This window comes from Mauremys mutica, chromosome 7, assembly GCF_020497125.1.
Source record: "Mauremys mutica isolate MM-2020 ecotype Southern chromosome 7, ASM2049712v1, whole genome shotgun sequence".
In the NCBI taxonomy this organism is placed as follows: domain Eukaryota; kingdom Metazoa; phylum Chordata; order Testudines; family Geoemydidae; genus Mauremys; species Mauremys mutica.
This window is the reverse complement of record NC_059078.1, coordinates 64,079,292-64,094,006: the sequence shown is the minus strand read 5'-3', so window position 1 is coordinate 64,094,006 and position 14,715 is coordinate 64,079,292. Positions and strand designations below refer to the sequence as shown.

Below are 14,715 nucleotides of genomic sequence, written 5' to 3'. Positions count from 1 at the left end.
TGAGACACTCCCCACACAAACATACAGATAAACTGAAGGAGACCTCTCTGCCAGTCAGGGATAACCCCAAGAACCAAAGGGAACACCCAATGCCCAACAACCCAGCACACATTAAGGAGGGCCTGCTTCCTCCTCTTCCCTCACAAAATAATCACAGCACACCCAGAGACCACTATCTGCCACCACTATCAGCAAAGGCTGCAAGACAACCCACATGCTACCACTGCGGCTCCAAGTAACAGCTGCAAGGTAGAGGAGCCTTGGGCTATGGGTAACACTTGCATATGTAAAGCACCGACTGTTAAACCAGCCCTCAGAGATAATAGAAGAGAAAGTGCTGCCGTGTGTTCACACTGTCAGCTGCAAGCGCAGCGGCGTGGCCACATTTGTGGCACTTGCACCGGCATTCGGAGTGCTGCATTATGGGCAACTATCCCACAGAGCACCTCTTCCCATTCTGGAGCTGAGGTTTGTGGGAAGGAGGAGGTGGGGCATCCAGCAATACCTGTGCTTCCGTCCACATTTGGTTCCATCTTTCAACCTTTTTTTGTATGGCACGCTCTGTCTTCCCTTTCAGTCTGCGGGAATGGATCCTGAATTGCCGAGGAATATGCTGATGGGTATTGCCAGCATATCACAAATTGCAGTTGAGTTACTCCTTAAGCTACAAAGTGACAGTGAGGAGTCTAAAGACAATGTTGACATGCATAATGCATATGACACGAGATTGCTTGTGGCATTCATGGACATGCTCGCCACCATGGGACACTGCTTTTGGGCTTGGGAAACAAGCACTGAATGGTAGTATCACATCGTCATGCAAGTCTGGGATGACAAGCAGTGGCTGCAGAACTTTCAGATGAGGAATGCCACTTTTATGGGACTGTGTGCTGAACTCACACCCACCCTGCTGCGCAAGGACACGAGATTGAGAGCTGCCCTTCCCGTGGAGAAGCGGGTGGCAATTGCAATTTGGAAGCTGGCTACTCCAGACAGCTACCGATCGGTTGCTAACCAGTTCGGAGGGGGCAAGTCTACCGTTGGAATCGTGCTGATGCAAATGTGCAGGGCCATTAATCGCATCCTGCTCAGAAGAACTGTGACTCTGGGCAATGTGCATGACATTGTGGATGGCTTTGCACAAATGGGTTTCCCTAACTGTGGAGGGGCGATAGATGGCATGTATATTCCAATTCTGGCACCAGACCACCTCGCCTACACGTACATAAATCAGAAAGGGTATTTCTCGATGGTTCTCCAGGCACGTGTGGATCACCGTGAGCATTTCACAGACATTAACGCAGACTGGTCTGGAAAGGTGCATGACACATTCATCTTTCAGAACAGAGGTCTGTTCAGGAAGCTGCAAGCTGGGACTTTATTCCCAGACCAGAAGATCACCCTAGGGGAAGTCGAAATGCCCATTGTGATCCTTGGAGACCCCACCTACCATTTAATACAAAGGCTCATGAAACCATACACAGGGAGCCTTGACAGCAGCAAGGAGCAGTTCAACAACAGGCTGAGTCAGTGCAGAATGACTGTTGAGTGTGCTTTTAACCATTTAAAGGGCTGCTGGTGCTGTCTGTATGAGAAGCTGGACCTGGCCGACGACAACATCCCTATGGTTATAGCCACGTGCTGTACCCTCCATAACATTTGAGAAGGGTTAAAGCTTCACTCAGGCATGGGTTGCTGAGGTTGAAGGCCTGGAAGCTGAATTTGAACAGCCAGAGACCAGGGCTATTAGAGGGGACCAGTGTGGGTCCATAAGGATTAGGGATGCCTTGAGGGAGCAATTCGATGTTGAAAGCCACCAGTAATGTTTGGTGCCCTGCACGGGAGTGAAGTGCAGTGGTTCCAATACTAGTAGACATCTGTGTTTGCTATGTATGATACACTCACTAGCAGTGCCTGTTGGTTTCCTGGGCTATGCTATCTTTTACTTAATGCAATAAAGAATGTTTCCAAAACCAAAAAATTCATTTATTGAAAAGAAACAACTGCTGGAGAAACACACATGGCATGACACATCTGTGCTGTGTGGGAGGAGTGAAGGGGGCGGGGTGGGGAACGGAACAATCACAGATTTCTGTATGTCCGGTTATCATATTCCACCTTCCTCTCTGGAGTGCCTTGCAATGAGTTCTGTACTTCAGGCTGGCTAAAATGCATGGTGATGGGGGCCGAGTGCAGAGGGTAAGGGTCGTAGTTTGCAGGGCTGGGCAGTGAAGCTAAAGGTTTTGGTGGCAGCTGGTGGCAATAAGAAACCAGATGTTGGGGAAAGTGGGTTGGCAGTGACCTAGAGGAACAAGAGTTTTGAGACAAGGGCTGCGGCGGAGATGGAGGGGGGACATGGACCTGCTCCATATGCAGTGTTGTGTGTGCCTGCAGTGAGCCCGATTGGCGCTCCATAATGCTTAGGAGCCGCTCCATGGTTTGTTGCAGACAATCCACATTCTCCTGGTGGACCCTCCTTTCGGTTTCTCGACACTCCTGGACTTTTTTATTTTCAGTAAGGGACTGCTGCATGACTTCATGCAGAAGGTTCTCCTTGCTTCTTCATGGCCGCTTCTTGAGTCTTTGCAGCCTTTCAGCCATTGATAACAAGGACGGCTGGGATCTCAAGGTTGCATCTGTAAAGCCAAAATGCAACATTTAAACAGAAGCAGCATTGTTAACACTAGACAGAGCAATGATTCGGCCAAACTTCTAGACAAGCACAGTACACACACTAGCACAAACTGCCTGTCCCAAGCTGAGCGGACATAAAAGCCCCAAAATGGTGAGTAACCACAGGGGCGGGGGGACTGATTGTTCCAGGGCCATACTGTCCTCTGGGGTCCTGTGCCCTAGGGAGAGCCAACAGTTGCAGGGGGGCCCTATACTGAACACTGTCCCCACATTTTCCACAGGATGTGTTTATCCTAGAAGATATCTTGCTGCTGAGGGTGACCTGGGAAGCAAGGGAGGGTCTTCTGCAACAATGTGGCTTTCGACCTGGCCCTATGCAGCTTGCCTGTATGCAGCAATGGTCCCCCCACCCCTCACAGCACAATGGCACAGATATGTTAGCCTTACTGGGACAAGGAGCACAGTAGCTCTGCCAAGGAATTTGCACAAGTGGATTGCCAAGCTTCTGCATGAGACCTTTGATGAGATCACTGAAGCCGATTACCACTATGTGAGAGATTACATCAACACCCTATTCCACATCTAGGCATGCACACAGCCCTAACCCTTCTTTCTGCAACCCTCTTTGCCCCAACAGCCTGCACCCAACAACCCGTCTCAAAATAGAAGCCGCTTACCGAGCACCTCATCTGCTGTTTGTTCTTCTACAAACACTGTCAGCTGCGACCAGCTACCTTCCTCCTGGCTTGAAAACAGCTCCTGGCTGCATGCATCTAGGGATGCCGGGCCATCCTCTGGCTCTGGGCCCCCCTCCTCCTCAGCACCCTCATTCCTGCTTTCCTCCTCGTGCCTTGTTGCACTCTGGGCTGCCACAGCCTCTTAAGTGTCCATGGTGCTCTTCAGAGTGGAGGTCTGGTCGCCCCCAAGTATCTCGTCCAGCTCTTTGTAGAACCAGCAGGTTTGCCTCCCGTGCTTTCTGGTAGGTGTTCCGCAGCTCCTTCACTTTAACCCTGCACTGCAGTGCGCCCCAGTTATGGCCCCTTTCTCTCATGACCCTTGATATCTGCCCGTAGGTATCATAATTCCCTACAGCTGGAGCACAGCTGGGACTGGACAGCTTCCTCCCCCCAAATACTGATGAGGTCCAGCACCTTGCCATTGCTCCATACTGGGGATCGCCTGGCGTGTGGAGGCATGGTCACCTGGAAAGATGCGCTGACAGCACTCCAGGCCTAGCTGAGCAAACAGGAAGGGGACTTTTAAAATTCCCAGAGAATTTAAAGGGCGGGTCCGATGGTTGCTCACTTGAGGGCAGGGCAGTAGACTTCAAAATGATGACCAGAGTGGCGAGAACAGGCATTGTGGGACACATTAATAGACCAGGGCATCCACACTAGCACCGAGGCGCTCCAGCCAGGGCCTAGTGAGCTCATTGCTTCTCATGGAGGTGGATTACCAGGGGCACTCCAGCCGTGGAGTCCAGGCACTCTACGTGCCTTGCCAGTGTGGACACCTCAGGAGTTAGGGCACCTGGGGCTGATTTAATGCACTTCAACTAGCGAGTGCAGCCAAGCCCTCAGTGAAGTACTGGGAAAGGGAAAGCATGATGATTTGAAAGACGGTGGGCAAGAGGCTGCAAGGACTGATAGAACTGAGGTAGCAGGAAGAGTGTAAAACTGATGACTTTTTGTGGGGGACAGGGCAAGAAGCAACACTTTACCCAGAGAATATCAGTTTTATCCAGGTAATGTTATTTTTGTTTTAACTATTAAGGGTATATCTTAGAGTGTGGGAAACATCTCATGAGCAGTATCAGCACCTTTCATTCTCACACACGTTCTATTAATAGAACATTCTCCTCATCCTCCCTCCCCTCACCCCCGATGACAGGTATTAGTTGTGGAAGGAAGCCGTCATTTAATTCTAAAAGCCTAACACATACACACCCCTCTTTCGGAGATCTAAAGGCCGTGTTTACTGAAGAAATCCCCACTGATCTCCATTGATCTATGATTGATAATTTGTGGCTAGAACTGGCTTAATCTATTTTAGATAATTACTCTTTTGCTATGCAGTATGTACAAGGGAAAAGTATTCAAATTACCACAGCTGCAGGCAAAGATATCTACAACCTCTCATGAGTCATTTACTAATGTATAATAATCTTCTATGCTCATTTGGGGTTGTTGCTGAAAGGCTAAAAGATAGTCCCTCAATTCTGCAAAACAATTATTTTAATTCTAAAATCCACTGTGCTTAAATACTAATAGAAATCCATAACACAGCACAAACTAGTAGTTGAATGCACTTCTAAATAAAATTCAGTCTGAGCATATGATTTATTTACCTTAGTTTTACTAGCTCTGAAAGATACATTTACAGATTCAAAGCCCGGCAATAATTCTGTGTATGTAATTACGAAGAAACCAGTCCATGACCAAAGACTTCCCAGCAAGACAGTTCACAAAGCTTATTTTATAAACTACTTCCTAATTACAGGTAATTTTTCACAGTACTATAACTTCTCTTAAAATGGTAGATTAACTAGTGACTCGATTTTAGAAACTCATTTTATTCATCACCATTATGTTAAATTTTGTCCAGTCAAGTTTGACCGGAGTTAGAATTTTGAACTTCATTTTACAAAGCAATTAATTCAATAGGGCTGTCAAATACACTCACCTGTTCACCACACCAGTTATTGCTCAGTTTAAGCTTTCTGTTTTACAGTTATTAAGAGAGCCCCAAAATAAATCAAAACCCAGTAATTAAAGCAACATGAAACAAAAAACTCCCCCTGCAGCAGCAGTTCCTGTTCCTTGGGTCCCACTCAGGTTTGGCCCAGCAGCCCAGTAATCATGACGGAGAGGCAGCTGGGCCAAACTTGGGCAATGCTATCATCCCAAGAGCCAGGTTGCAATGCCTGGAGCGGGGAGCTGGACCCAACAGCATGCGACAGCTCCTAGGTGAGTTTGAGGCAGGCTCACTCTGCAACACCACCCCCACCAACACCACCCCTACTGAGGCCTTCCACACATACCCCACTGAAGCAGGACCCAACCCTGGATGGGTAAAGAAGATGGAAAATACAAGAAATTCCTAAAAAATAAAATGAAAAATTATACAAAAATAAAAAGGATTTCATGGGATTCTAGTTTTCAGCCCACTGGCAGCAAAGGAAACCCTCTAACAAACTACTTATGGCACTGATTTCTTCAATCTACAGAGACACTGCTTAATTTAGAGAGGTGTGTATTGCCTCAATTTGTGTCAGTTGTGTGCTAAAACTGAAGCTTCTCCATCATTGTCTTAGTTTTACCCCATAAAAATACTACATTTGTGCAAGAAGCTTCAGCCACCCACCTTTATTTCCAAACACTTCGCATGGGATCTGAGCATTGATAGTACATGGCATAAGTCTTTCAGCTAGTGACCCACTGGATGTTCTGTCAAAGGTCAACTTCAAGGTGATTACTTTATGAGTGTTGATTACACTTAGAATTTTTTGTAAAAATTCTGACATTAGCAATGGAAGTTCCAGAGTGTGGACAAGTGGCACAACCTGCCCCTTCCTTGGCACACACATTATTCAATTTCAATGTCACCACATTATCAGCTGAGCCTTTTTATCCCTCCATCTTCATCTCCTTGCCTGAAAATATTGGGCTGCTTTTTTGCTGTTTTTCTTAATTATGTCAAGGGTCCTGCAGATCTCTTCAATACCTACCAATTGACTATGCCTCCAATTTCTAAGTTTGACAAAACACTAAACTTTTGTTTAACCTGAGTAAACAACACAAACAGATCAAAAAACTTTCAGTAACCTTCCTAGTTTATACTGTAATAGGGATTGCATATGGTCACAAAAGCTTCCTTTCTCCAGCCACAGGAGCCAACCGATGAATCTGCTCCCTCTCTCCAGCTGCTGAGTCTTCAATTTCAAACCACAATGTTCCTAAAGAGCAGTTTGGGTGGAGCATCCCTCCAGGAGTCCAAGCCTCTGTGTCTCCATGCATCCTCTGGCATACGTGGGGTTTTTTTTGTCTTTGTCCCGTAACATACCCATCTTACAACTTTGCTTAGGATTTACCCTCTGACAGCATCTCGTATCAAACAGTTTTCAAACCACTTAGTTCCTTCTCCACAACAGGGCTTGGTAGAACACTTTCTAGAACACCTAAGGCACCTTCTTTTTTCAGGAACATTTCTGACTCACCACCACCTCTAGTTGCTCTGTATTTTTGAAGCAAGCCAAAGCCACATGGCCACAGGGAAGAAACCATACTTGTTATAAAAGCTAATATTTAAAATCAAGTTTACACAAGAAGAAAGATACTGTACATCTGGGGTCAGGCATGAGTTATGAGAGATAACAAGTATCGGTTACAAGGTTCACAAGATACATACATAGTACACAACCAGCATAGACCCAGATTGCGGTGTGGGAGTTTTTAAAGCATCAGTGAATAAGTAATCTCAGGTGTGCCACCCATAGAATGTATTTAGAATCCAAGTCAGTATTGGTGTAGTGCAGGGGTCCCCAACCTTTTCAGGACCAGGGACCGGTCGGGAGCGCTCGTCCCGCGGCTCAGCTGGACCGCCCGCAGGCGTGCCTGCGGGAGGTCCACCGGCTCCGGTTGAGCTGCCGCAGGCATGACTGCGGACGGTTCGCTGGTCGCGCGGCTCAGCTGGACCGCCCGCAGGCACGCCTGCGGCAGCTCAACCGGAGCCGGTGGACCTCCTGCGGGCGGTCCAGCTGAGCCGCGCGACCAGCGAACCGTCCGCAGTCATGCCTGTGGGAGGTCCACCGGAGCCCCGGGAGCAGTGGACCTCCCGCAGGCATGACTGCGGAGGGAGCGCTCGTCCCGCGGCTCGGGTAGACCTCCCGCAGGCACGCCTGCGGGAGGTCCACTGGGTCGGTTCGCGGCCCAGTTTCTAAGAGGCCGCGGACCGGTACCGGGCCGCGGACCGGGGGTTGGGGACCCCTGGTGTAGTGGATAGGTACATGGGTGGGGTGGTTCATCTGGGAAGGAAGTGGGTTATTTCCCTGACCCGTTGTCTCCATATAGCTAATGGACAATTATTTGTTAAATGAGGCTGGGATGCCTCCCATAGCCACAGCCCAAAATGGAAGACAAACTTAGTGGTGTTAATAGTCAAGAATAAGAGAATCTCATTTTGTGACTTTTTTACCAACAGAATCTACTTTTATCCCCTTAAAGTTCTTTCCATAATAAAATGATTGCATAATGAAGTGAAATCAAACTAGCTTGACACAGTGAACACCACAAAACTTCACTACAAAATTCTCCTTGAAAGAAAAATTTAGATATAACTACCCCAGACACCTAAGGTTCACCTCCTCAGAGCCTATATACTAAATTCCTTTGCCCAGAGGGAGCTAATCAAAAAACACAGATATTCCAGAGAATACATCACTATTGTTAAAACTCTGTGCCCAAGATTCTTTCCCTGACATGTACTGCTACAATGTAATAAAGTTAAAAGTGAGTACTAATACCTAGAGCTGCAGGCAGATATAAAATTTGTATCCTCATCCAATCTGCAAACGTGGTCCGCAGATATCAAGCAGATTTGCAGGGCTCTACTAATACCACAGTAATAAGTACTGTATGGCACGCCTAGGGCATTACAATGGCCTGTAATCGCACAATCCACATATCCTTTACAGAGGCCTCCCTGCTGTATTTTTCCCCTATATTTCCCAGCAGCCCCATGGTCCGAGCTTGAAAGTCAGTCCTGTTTGGCATGACATTCAATCTAAACAATAGATTTTGTTTTATTTTCTGAAGCATTAGTATAGCAGCCATCCAATACTTACCTGTATGTACTAAAAAAAGTAGTGTGTTAATATTCCAGGGTAGACGTTATGTCCTGCTGCAGTACCACATTAAAAGTAGTATAGAAATCTTTTCTAAAATGGACAACAGGATTTTTTGGTGCAGATTAATGCTTAGAAGGTAGGAAAGAGTTGTGTCCCAGTTTTTAAAGAATTTATATTGACAAGGCAGAAATTTCTTTTTATGAGCATCTTAAAAGATTAATGACCAAAATTAAGAATTTAATGTGATATGGGAGTAATTCTCCTTCTCTATAAAGCCACAGATGTGTGAGGAAAAGATATGTGCAATCTCTAGGGAGTTGTGGAGATAGGAAATGGTACAGCAACCTAACGATTTACAAAGCAAAATGTGCATGTTTGTTGCCTGTCTGTAATTCATTATTATTTAGATATAATTTAGTATAAGTGTTTGAAATCCAATGAAAACATTTTATTAACTTTCCAGTCTTTTGGACTTCCCAAACACAAGGTCAGTTAGCAATTAAGACATGGCAAACTGTTAAAGTGATGCTCTGAAGGCAACACTTGAAAAAAAAATCAAAGATTAAAATTGACTTTTCATTGTCTCTAGATAAGGTTAGCATTTTGGGAAGCAGTAACTCATTGTTGAAAAACACAATCCCAGCTTTTTTTATCTGAAACAAACAAGAAGTCCTGACTCCACACATACCAACAGCTGTGCTAACTATGCAACCCTCTTCACTACAAAGGAACACTAATATCATTACTAATTTACACACTTAAAAAAAAAGAAAGAAAACAGTTTATCACGTCAAAGCAGTACTTGGACTCAGGGAGAAAGCAATTTACAAAATAGAGATAAACACTTTATTGACAAAACTAAAAGATTGATTATGCATCATCAGGTCAAAGATATCCATTGAAGGTTTCCCTCACCATATGGAAAGCATGATGCAGATACCAATAATTATGGTGCATTACTGCCTCTGAACAGAGTGCATAAAATAAAAAAGAATAGATTTTAAGCCATTAAGATCTTAAGCAACTGTTGCATATGGGGCTATTGAACAATCAGCAGAACTCACAAAACAACTCAAGGGGCAAACAAGAACTAAACAAAGAATCTGATGTATTTTTTAAAATAAAAACCGAAGAAAAGCTTTTCTATGCAGGACCCAATTATTTCTGAACTGAAACGTCTTCACCACTTAGGAAGCCAGCATCTTTCCGCCACGCAGAAAGGAGCAAGTTACTGTGAGTGGACTGTATGTGTATGTGAATGTAAACTATAGATGCAAAGTTTTACTGGGTGGGGAGATTTGATAAACCCTGGCTAAAGAAAATAAGACAGAGAGGGGCTGGAGCTGTCCCCCATACCTAGGGGAGAGCTGCAGAGTGCCTGTGACAAGGAGGGATGGGAAGAGCAGGATCAGAGCGAGTGGCCCTGCGGCTGGTGCTATCACTTCTCACCGCACCCTGAGGAGGCTGGAGGGGGGCAGGAGGAGAGTGACTGGAGGCCCTGAGGAGAGGGGAGCTGGCGGTGACTAGGGCACACGGAGTACCCTTTGCCCTGGGCGCTGAGGGGGGGAGAGGAGGAGGCGCGAGGAAAGACACGGTCAAGGGGCGAGCAGGGGTTGGCACTAAGCGGAGAGGGAAGTTCGAGGCAGGGGAGCCGGGCCCGGGAGCGGCTGGCGCGGGAAGCCCTTCCCAGGCGGGTGCCCGGCTGTCCTCGTCCCACACTCACCCGGACCAGGTTGCTGACGGCAGCCTGCACTGCGGCCACGGGGGCGGTCAGGTCCGGGATGGCCTTGCCGTCCACCTCCCCCTCCTCGTGCATGATGACCAGGTGGGAGATCTGCTGCGCCACGGGCTCCAGGATGCTCTCGATGGTGCGGGTGTGGAAGACGGGCATGGCGGCGGCGTGGCGAGGGGGCCGGGACCCGAACTCTGGGCAAACTCCTGGCGAACCTCTCCCCTCCGGCGGCGGCGGCGGCGGCGCCGCTCCCCTGCCAACCCCGCGGAAAAACTACAGCGGCCCGACAGGAACTCCCGGCTCGGCCAGTCGCGGGACTCGAACTCGCCGCACTCCTCACTCAGCAGCGCCTGCCCCACTGACTCGTCGCCTCCCGCAGCCCGGCGGGGGCTCTCAACCGGTGAAACCTACCCCTCCCCTTCCCCGCCCACTCGCCGCTCCCGCCCAATGGCGGAGCCCTGCCGGTGGCTCCCAATGGCTGCGGCGTCGCGTCCATCAACATTCCAACGGCTCCGGCCCGCTTTTCCCAACCAAGTTTGGTTGCATAGGCTCTGGTTTCCCAGGGTTGGATGACGTCAGACATTCTGGTGTCCATATAAGGAGATGGTTAAAGCCGAAGTGATCGGGCTAACTCGGGAGGGGGAGTCGGGAGTGCGGGATTCCAAAAGCGTGAGGGCGAGGGAACGCCCCGCCCGGTCAGCTGGTCACACGCTCCAGCTGACGGGCTAGTAGGTGCGCGGGGGGGGGCGGTCTGGTGCTTCTACTAGGCTCAATGCACCAGCGTATGGTGTTGGCAGCTACTTTTAAGGCGCTGGTTTTCCAAGGGAGTCGGGGGTGGATTAATTCCTACTCCTGGAGAGAAGGTGGGGTTGGTCAAAAAACTACCGATTTGTTTTCAGATTCCTGTGTGTTGCTGCGAAAAGCTGGAACTTCGTCCCTAGGTACAACTTGTAAGATTCGGTGGGCTTTTTTCTTCTCTCTTTCTCCCACGATAGCTCCAAAAAAAAACTATTATTCAGTGCTAGTTTCTGGGACTGCTCGATAGGCTGTACGTGGTTTTCAGAAGTGGCTTCCACACATGGGGCTGTGTGTTTACACCCAGGCATATTAACCACCCCACCCAGGGCGGGCAAACCACTTCTTGCTTTCTCTCGCGAAGAATCTTACTTTGAAGAAATTACTTCTTGAAACAATGTTCTCCGAGAGACAGGCGGAACTTTACATGTCATGCTCCTATCCAGGGCCGGCTTTAGGAAGTGCGGGGCCCAATTCGAACATTTTCGGCGGGGCCCCGGCAGGGATGACTTAAAAAAAAAAAAGTTAAAAAAAGCCTTTCATTTCTTAGCAACCAGTTCCCTGTAAAAAGTTCTGTTTTAAGGGATGTGCCACAGTATGTATTTTTTTGTACCAATAGGGTTACCATACGTCCGTATTTTTAAAAATTCCTCCCGGATGGCGATTTAAGAACCAAAAAGCTGGACATGTCTGGGAAAATACGGATGTACATTAACCCTACCTAAACTTCTTTTTTAAAAAGATGGGCCTGAACTAGAACTGAGCTCTGTTTCACATGTGTGGGTCCCCACCACTCCCTGGGGGTGTGCTAGGGTGACCAGATGTCCAGATTTTATAGGGACAGTCCCGATTTGGGGGTCTTTTTCTTATATAGGATCCTACTACCCCCCACCCCTGTTCCAATTTTTCACACTTGCTGTCTGGTCACCCTAGGGTGTGCACGTGTGTGGGTCCCAGCTGTTCCCTGCCCCTCTCATTGAAGCAGGTGTGCAGGGTTACTGCCCTGGGAACTGCAGGGCACCAGTGGACATGGGGCTGGCTGGAGGCAGGGCAGGGGCTGACTGGAGGTAGGGTCTGGCTGCAAGCAGGGCAAGGGGTGCGGGGCTGGCTGGAGACAGGGGGATGTGGGGTGGGCTGGCTGGCTTCAGGCAGGGCCGCAGGGGGGTGCGGCAAGGATTGGCAGGGCTGGAGACAGAGGAGTGCGGGACTGGCTGGCTTCAGGCAGGGGCGTGCGGCCGGGGTTGTCTGGAGACAGGGCAGGAGGTGTGGGGCTGGTGCGGGCAGGGGCTGGCTGCAGGCAGGGCAGGGAGTGCGGGGCTGGGTGCAGGCAGGGGCTGGGTACAGGCAGGGGGTGTGGGTACAGGGGGTGCAGCCCACCCTGTACGGTAAGTGCCTCCTCCTCTCCCCTCCCTCACCAGGGTAGCAGCAGCAGCCCGGGGCTCAGGGGCTATTTAAAGGGCCCGTGGCTCCCCTGCTTCCACCGCCCCAGCCCTTTAAATAGCCATGGGAGCCCTGGGGAAGTGGCAGGGCTCCAGGGGCTATTTAAAGGACCGGGGCAGCAGAGGCAACTGGAGCCCCCCGCTACCCCAGGACTCTGGGGGTTATTTAAAGGGCCTGGGGCTCCCCTGCTTCTACCACCCCGACCCTTTAAATAGCCACGGGAGTCCTGGGGAAGCGGCGGGGTTCCAGGGGCTATTTAAAGGGCCGGGGCAGTAGAAGCAAGGGGAGTCCCAGACTTTTTAAATAGCCCCCAGGGCTCCAGCAGTGGGGCTCTGGTGGCAATTTAAAGGGCCTGAGGCTCCAGTCCCTGCTGGGAGCCCCAGGCCCTTTAAATTGCCTCCTGGGGAAGCTGGGCCACCCCAGTACAGCGCACTGGCAGGGCTTGGGTGCGGGGCCCTCTTAAGCGCGGGGCCCGATTCGGGGGAATTGGTTGAATTGGCCTAAAGCCGGCCCTGCTCCTATCGCGGAAACGTTTGTCCCCTAGAGATTGTGGTGCAAAGGAAAGTTGTGCTAAGATAGGTTTCTATCCTCGTTCTGAGGATTCTAGCTACATCCTTCATTTGTGACCCGGGATCCCCTTTGAATGTTTTTAATATATTACTTATTGCACCTTTCCTCGCTGATAGGACACTTATAACAAGCACTTCTGCTGTTTGAATCTTCTTTATTCCAAGCAAGGGCCGTGTTTATTTGCCTAAATGGTCTCCTACACTATTTGCAGCTTTAGCAGGATTGGGCACCTGAAAGTGAAATTGACTCTGGTTTTCCTTGTCCTGTGTGAATGAAATCCAAAAATTAAACTGAGTGTTAGGTAAAGTGGACTTCTAAAACTATTGCAGCTTCATAACCATCTATCTAAAGTGGTGGTAGTAACCAAGGTATGGAAATTTGCTTTAAAATATGCTTGTGTGTTTGGAGGAAAATAAACATTAGGGCTAGGGAACCCAAATAGAAGAAAGAGCAGTAGTAATTGTTACATTCAAAGCAAGACTCCTAGCTCCTGATAGTGTGTATCATATTATGAATAAAATGCCTTAAACCCTGGAGTTCAATAGGTTATAGATGAATTTATGTAGGTGAATTTCTTGACCAAATGTATCAGGGGTAGGCAACCTATGGCACGTGCCAAAGGTGGCATGCAAACTGATTTTTAGTGGCACTCATACTGCCTGGGTCCTGGCCACCAGTCCCAGGGGCTCTGCTGCCGGCCTGGGGTCCCAGCCACGGGCCCAGGGCTCTACAGCCTCCCCCTGGTATGGCCCACTGGCCCCAGCCTGGGGCAGTGAGGAGTGCAGACAGAGGCAAGAGGGGGCACAGCTCAGCACCCCCACCTTAAAAATTGTTCCAGCGCCACTGTACTAGGATATTTTTATGTCCTGACTTGCTGCTTACATCACCATCACGCCACGTGGAACAGCGCACTGCATTTGATGTTGAGATTAGAATGTACATGCAAGAACTAGAATCAGAATTTTTTTACAGATTTCAAGATTTCCAGTGTTTTGGCCCAATGCTTTATTTTCTCATTAAACCTGAAAAGTTCAACAAAAGCAGCTTGGATTTGTCTGTATTTCAGTGGATGGGTATTGAAGCTTTTGAAATGCAGCTCATTCAGTTAAAAAGCTCAGAATTGTGAGCAGGGCCGCCCAGAGGATTCCGGGGTCTTCAGCAGCGGGGGGCCCTTCCGTTCCTGGACCCGCCGCCGAAGTGCCCCGAAGACCCGCGGTGGGGACCCCCCGCCGCCGAATTACCGCCAAAGTGGGACCCGCCGCCGAAGCGCAGCCCGGTCTTCGGCGGTAATTCGGCGGAGGGGGGCCCCGCTGCGGGTCTTCGGGGCACTTCGGCGGCGGGTCCCGGAACGGAAGGGCCCCCCGCCGCCGAATTACCGCCGAAGACCGAGCTGAATTTCGGTGGCGGGTGCCGCTCCGTCTTCGGCGGTAATTCGCCAGCGGGGGGTCCTTCCGCCCCGGAGCGGAAGGACCCCCTGCCAGCGAAGACCAGGAGCGTCAGAAGCTCCTGCGCCCGGCCGCACAAGAGTTTGCCGGGCACCCCAGAGCGAGTGAGGGACCCCGCTCCAGGGGCCCCGAAAAACTCTGGTGGGGGCCCCCGTGGGGCTCGGGGCCTGGGGCAAATTGCCCCTCTTGCCCCCCCCCTCTGGGTGGCCCTGATTGTGGGCATCAAAGTTTGGAGGTGTGCAGAGTGCACTTGA

At 49.6% G+C, this 14,715-nt stretch overlaps 1 protein-coding gene across 2 annotated transcripts in view; it reads right to left on the bottom strand.

Moving 5' to 3' along the window:
- VCL (vinculin) overlaps positions 1-10,666 on the bottom strand; it is a 98,134-nt gene extending 87,468 nt beyond the window's left edge. The window contains exon 1 of one of the 2 annotated variants that reach the window (XM_045023839.1): positions 10,203-10,666. In XM_045023839.1, the coding sequence (XP_044879774.1) occupies positions 10,203-10,370 (168 nt within the window). In that variant the 5' untranslated portion in view covers positions 10,371-10,666. The remainder of the gene's footprint in view (positions 1-10,202) is intronic. The other variant, XM_045023840.1, reaches the window with a different exon arrangement.
- Between the last annotated feature and the right edge of the window lie 4,049 nt (positions 10,667-14,715).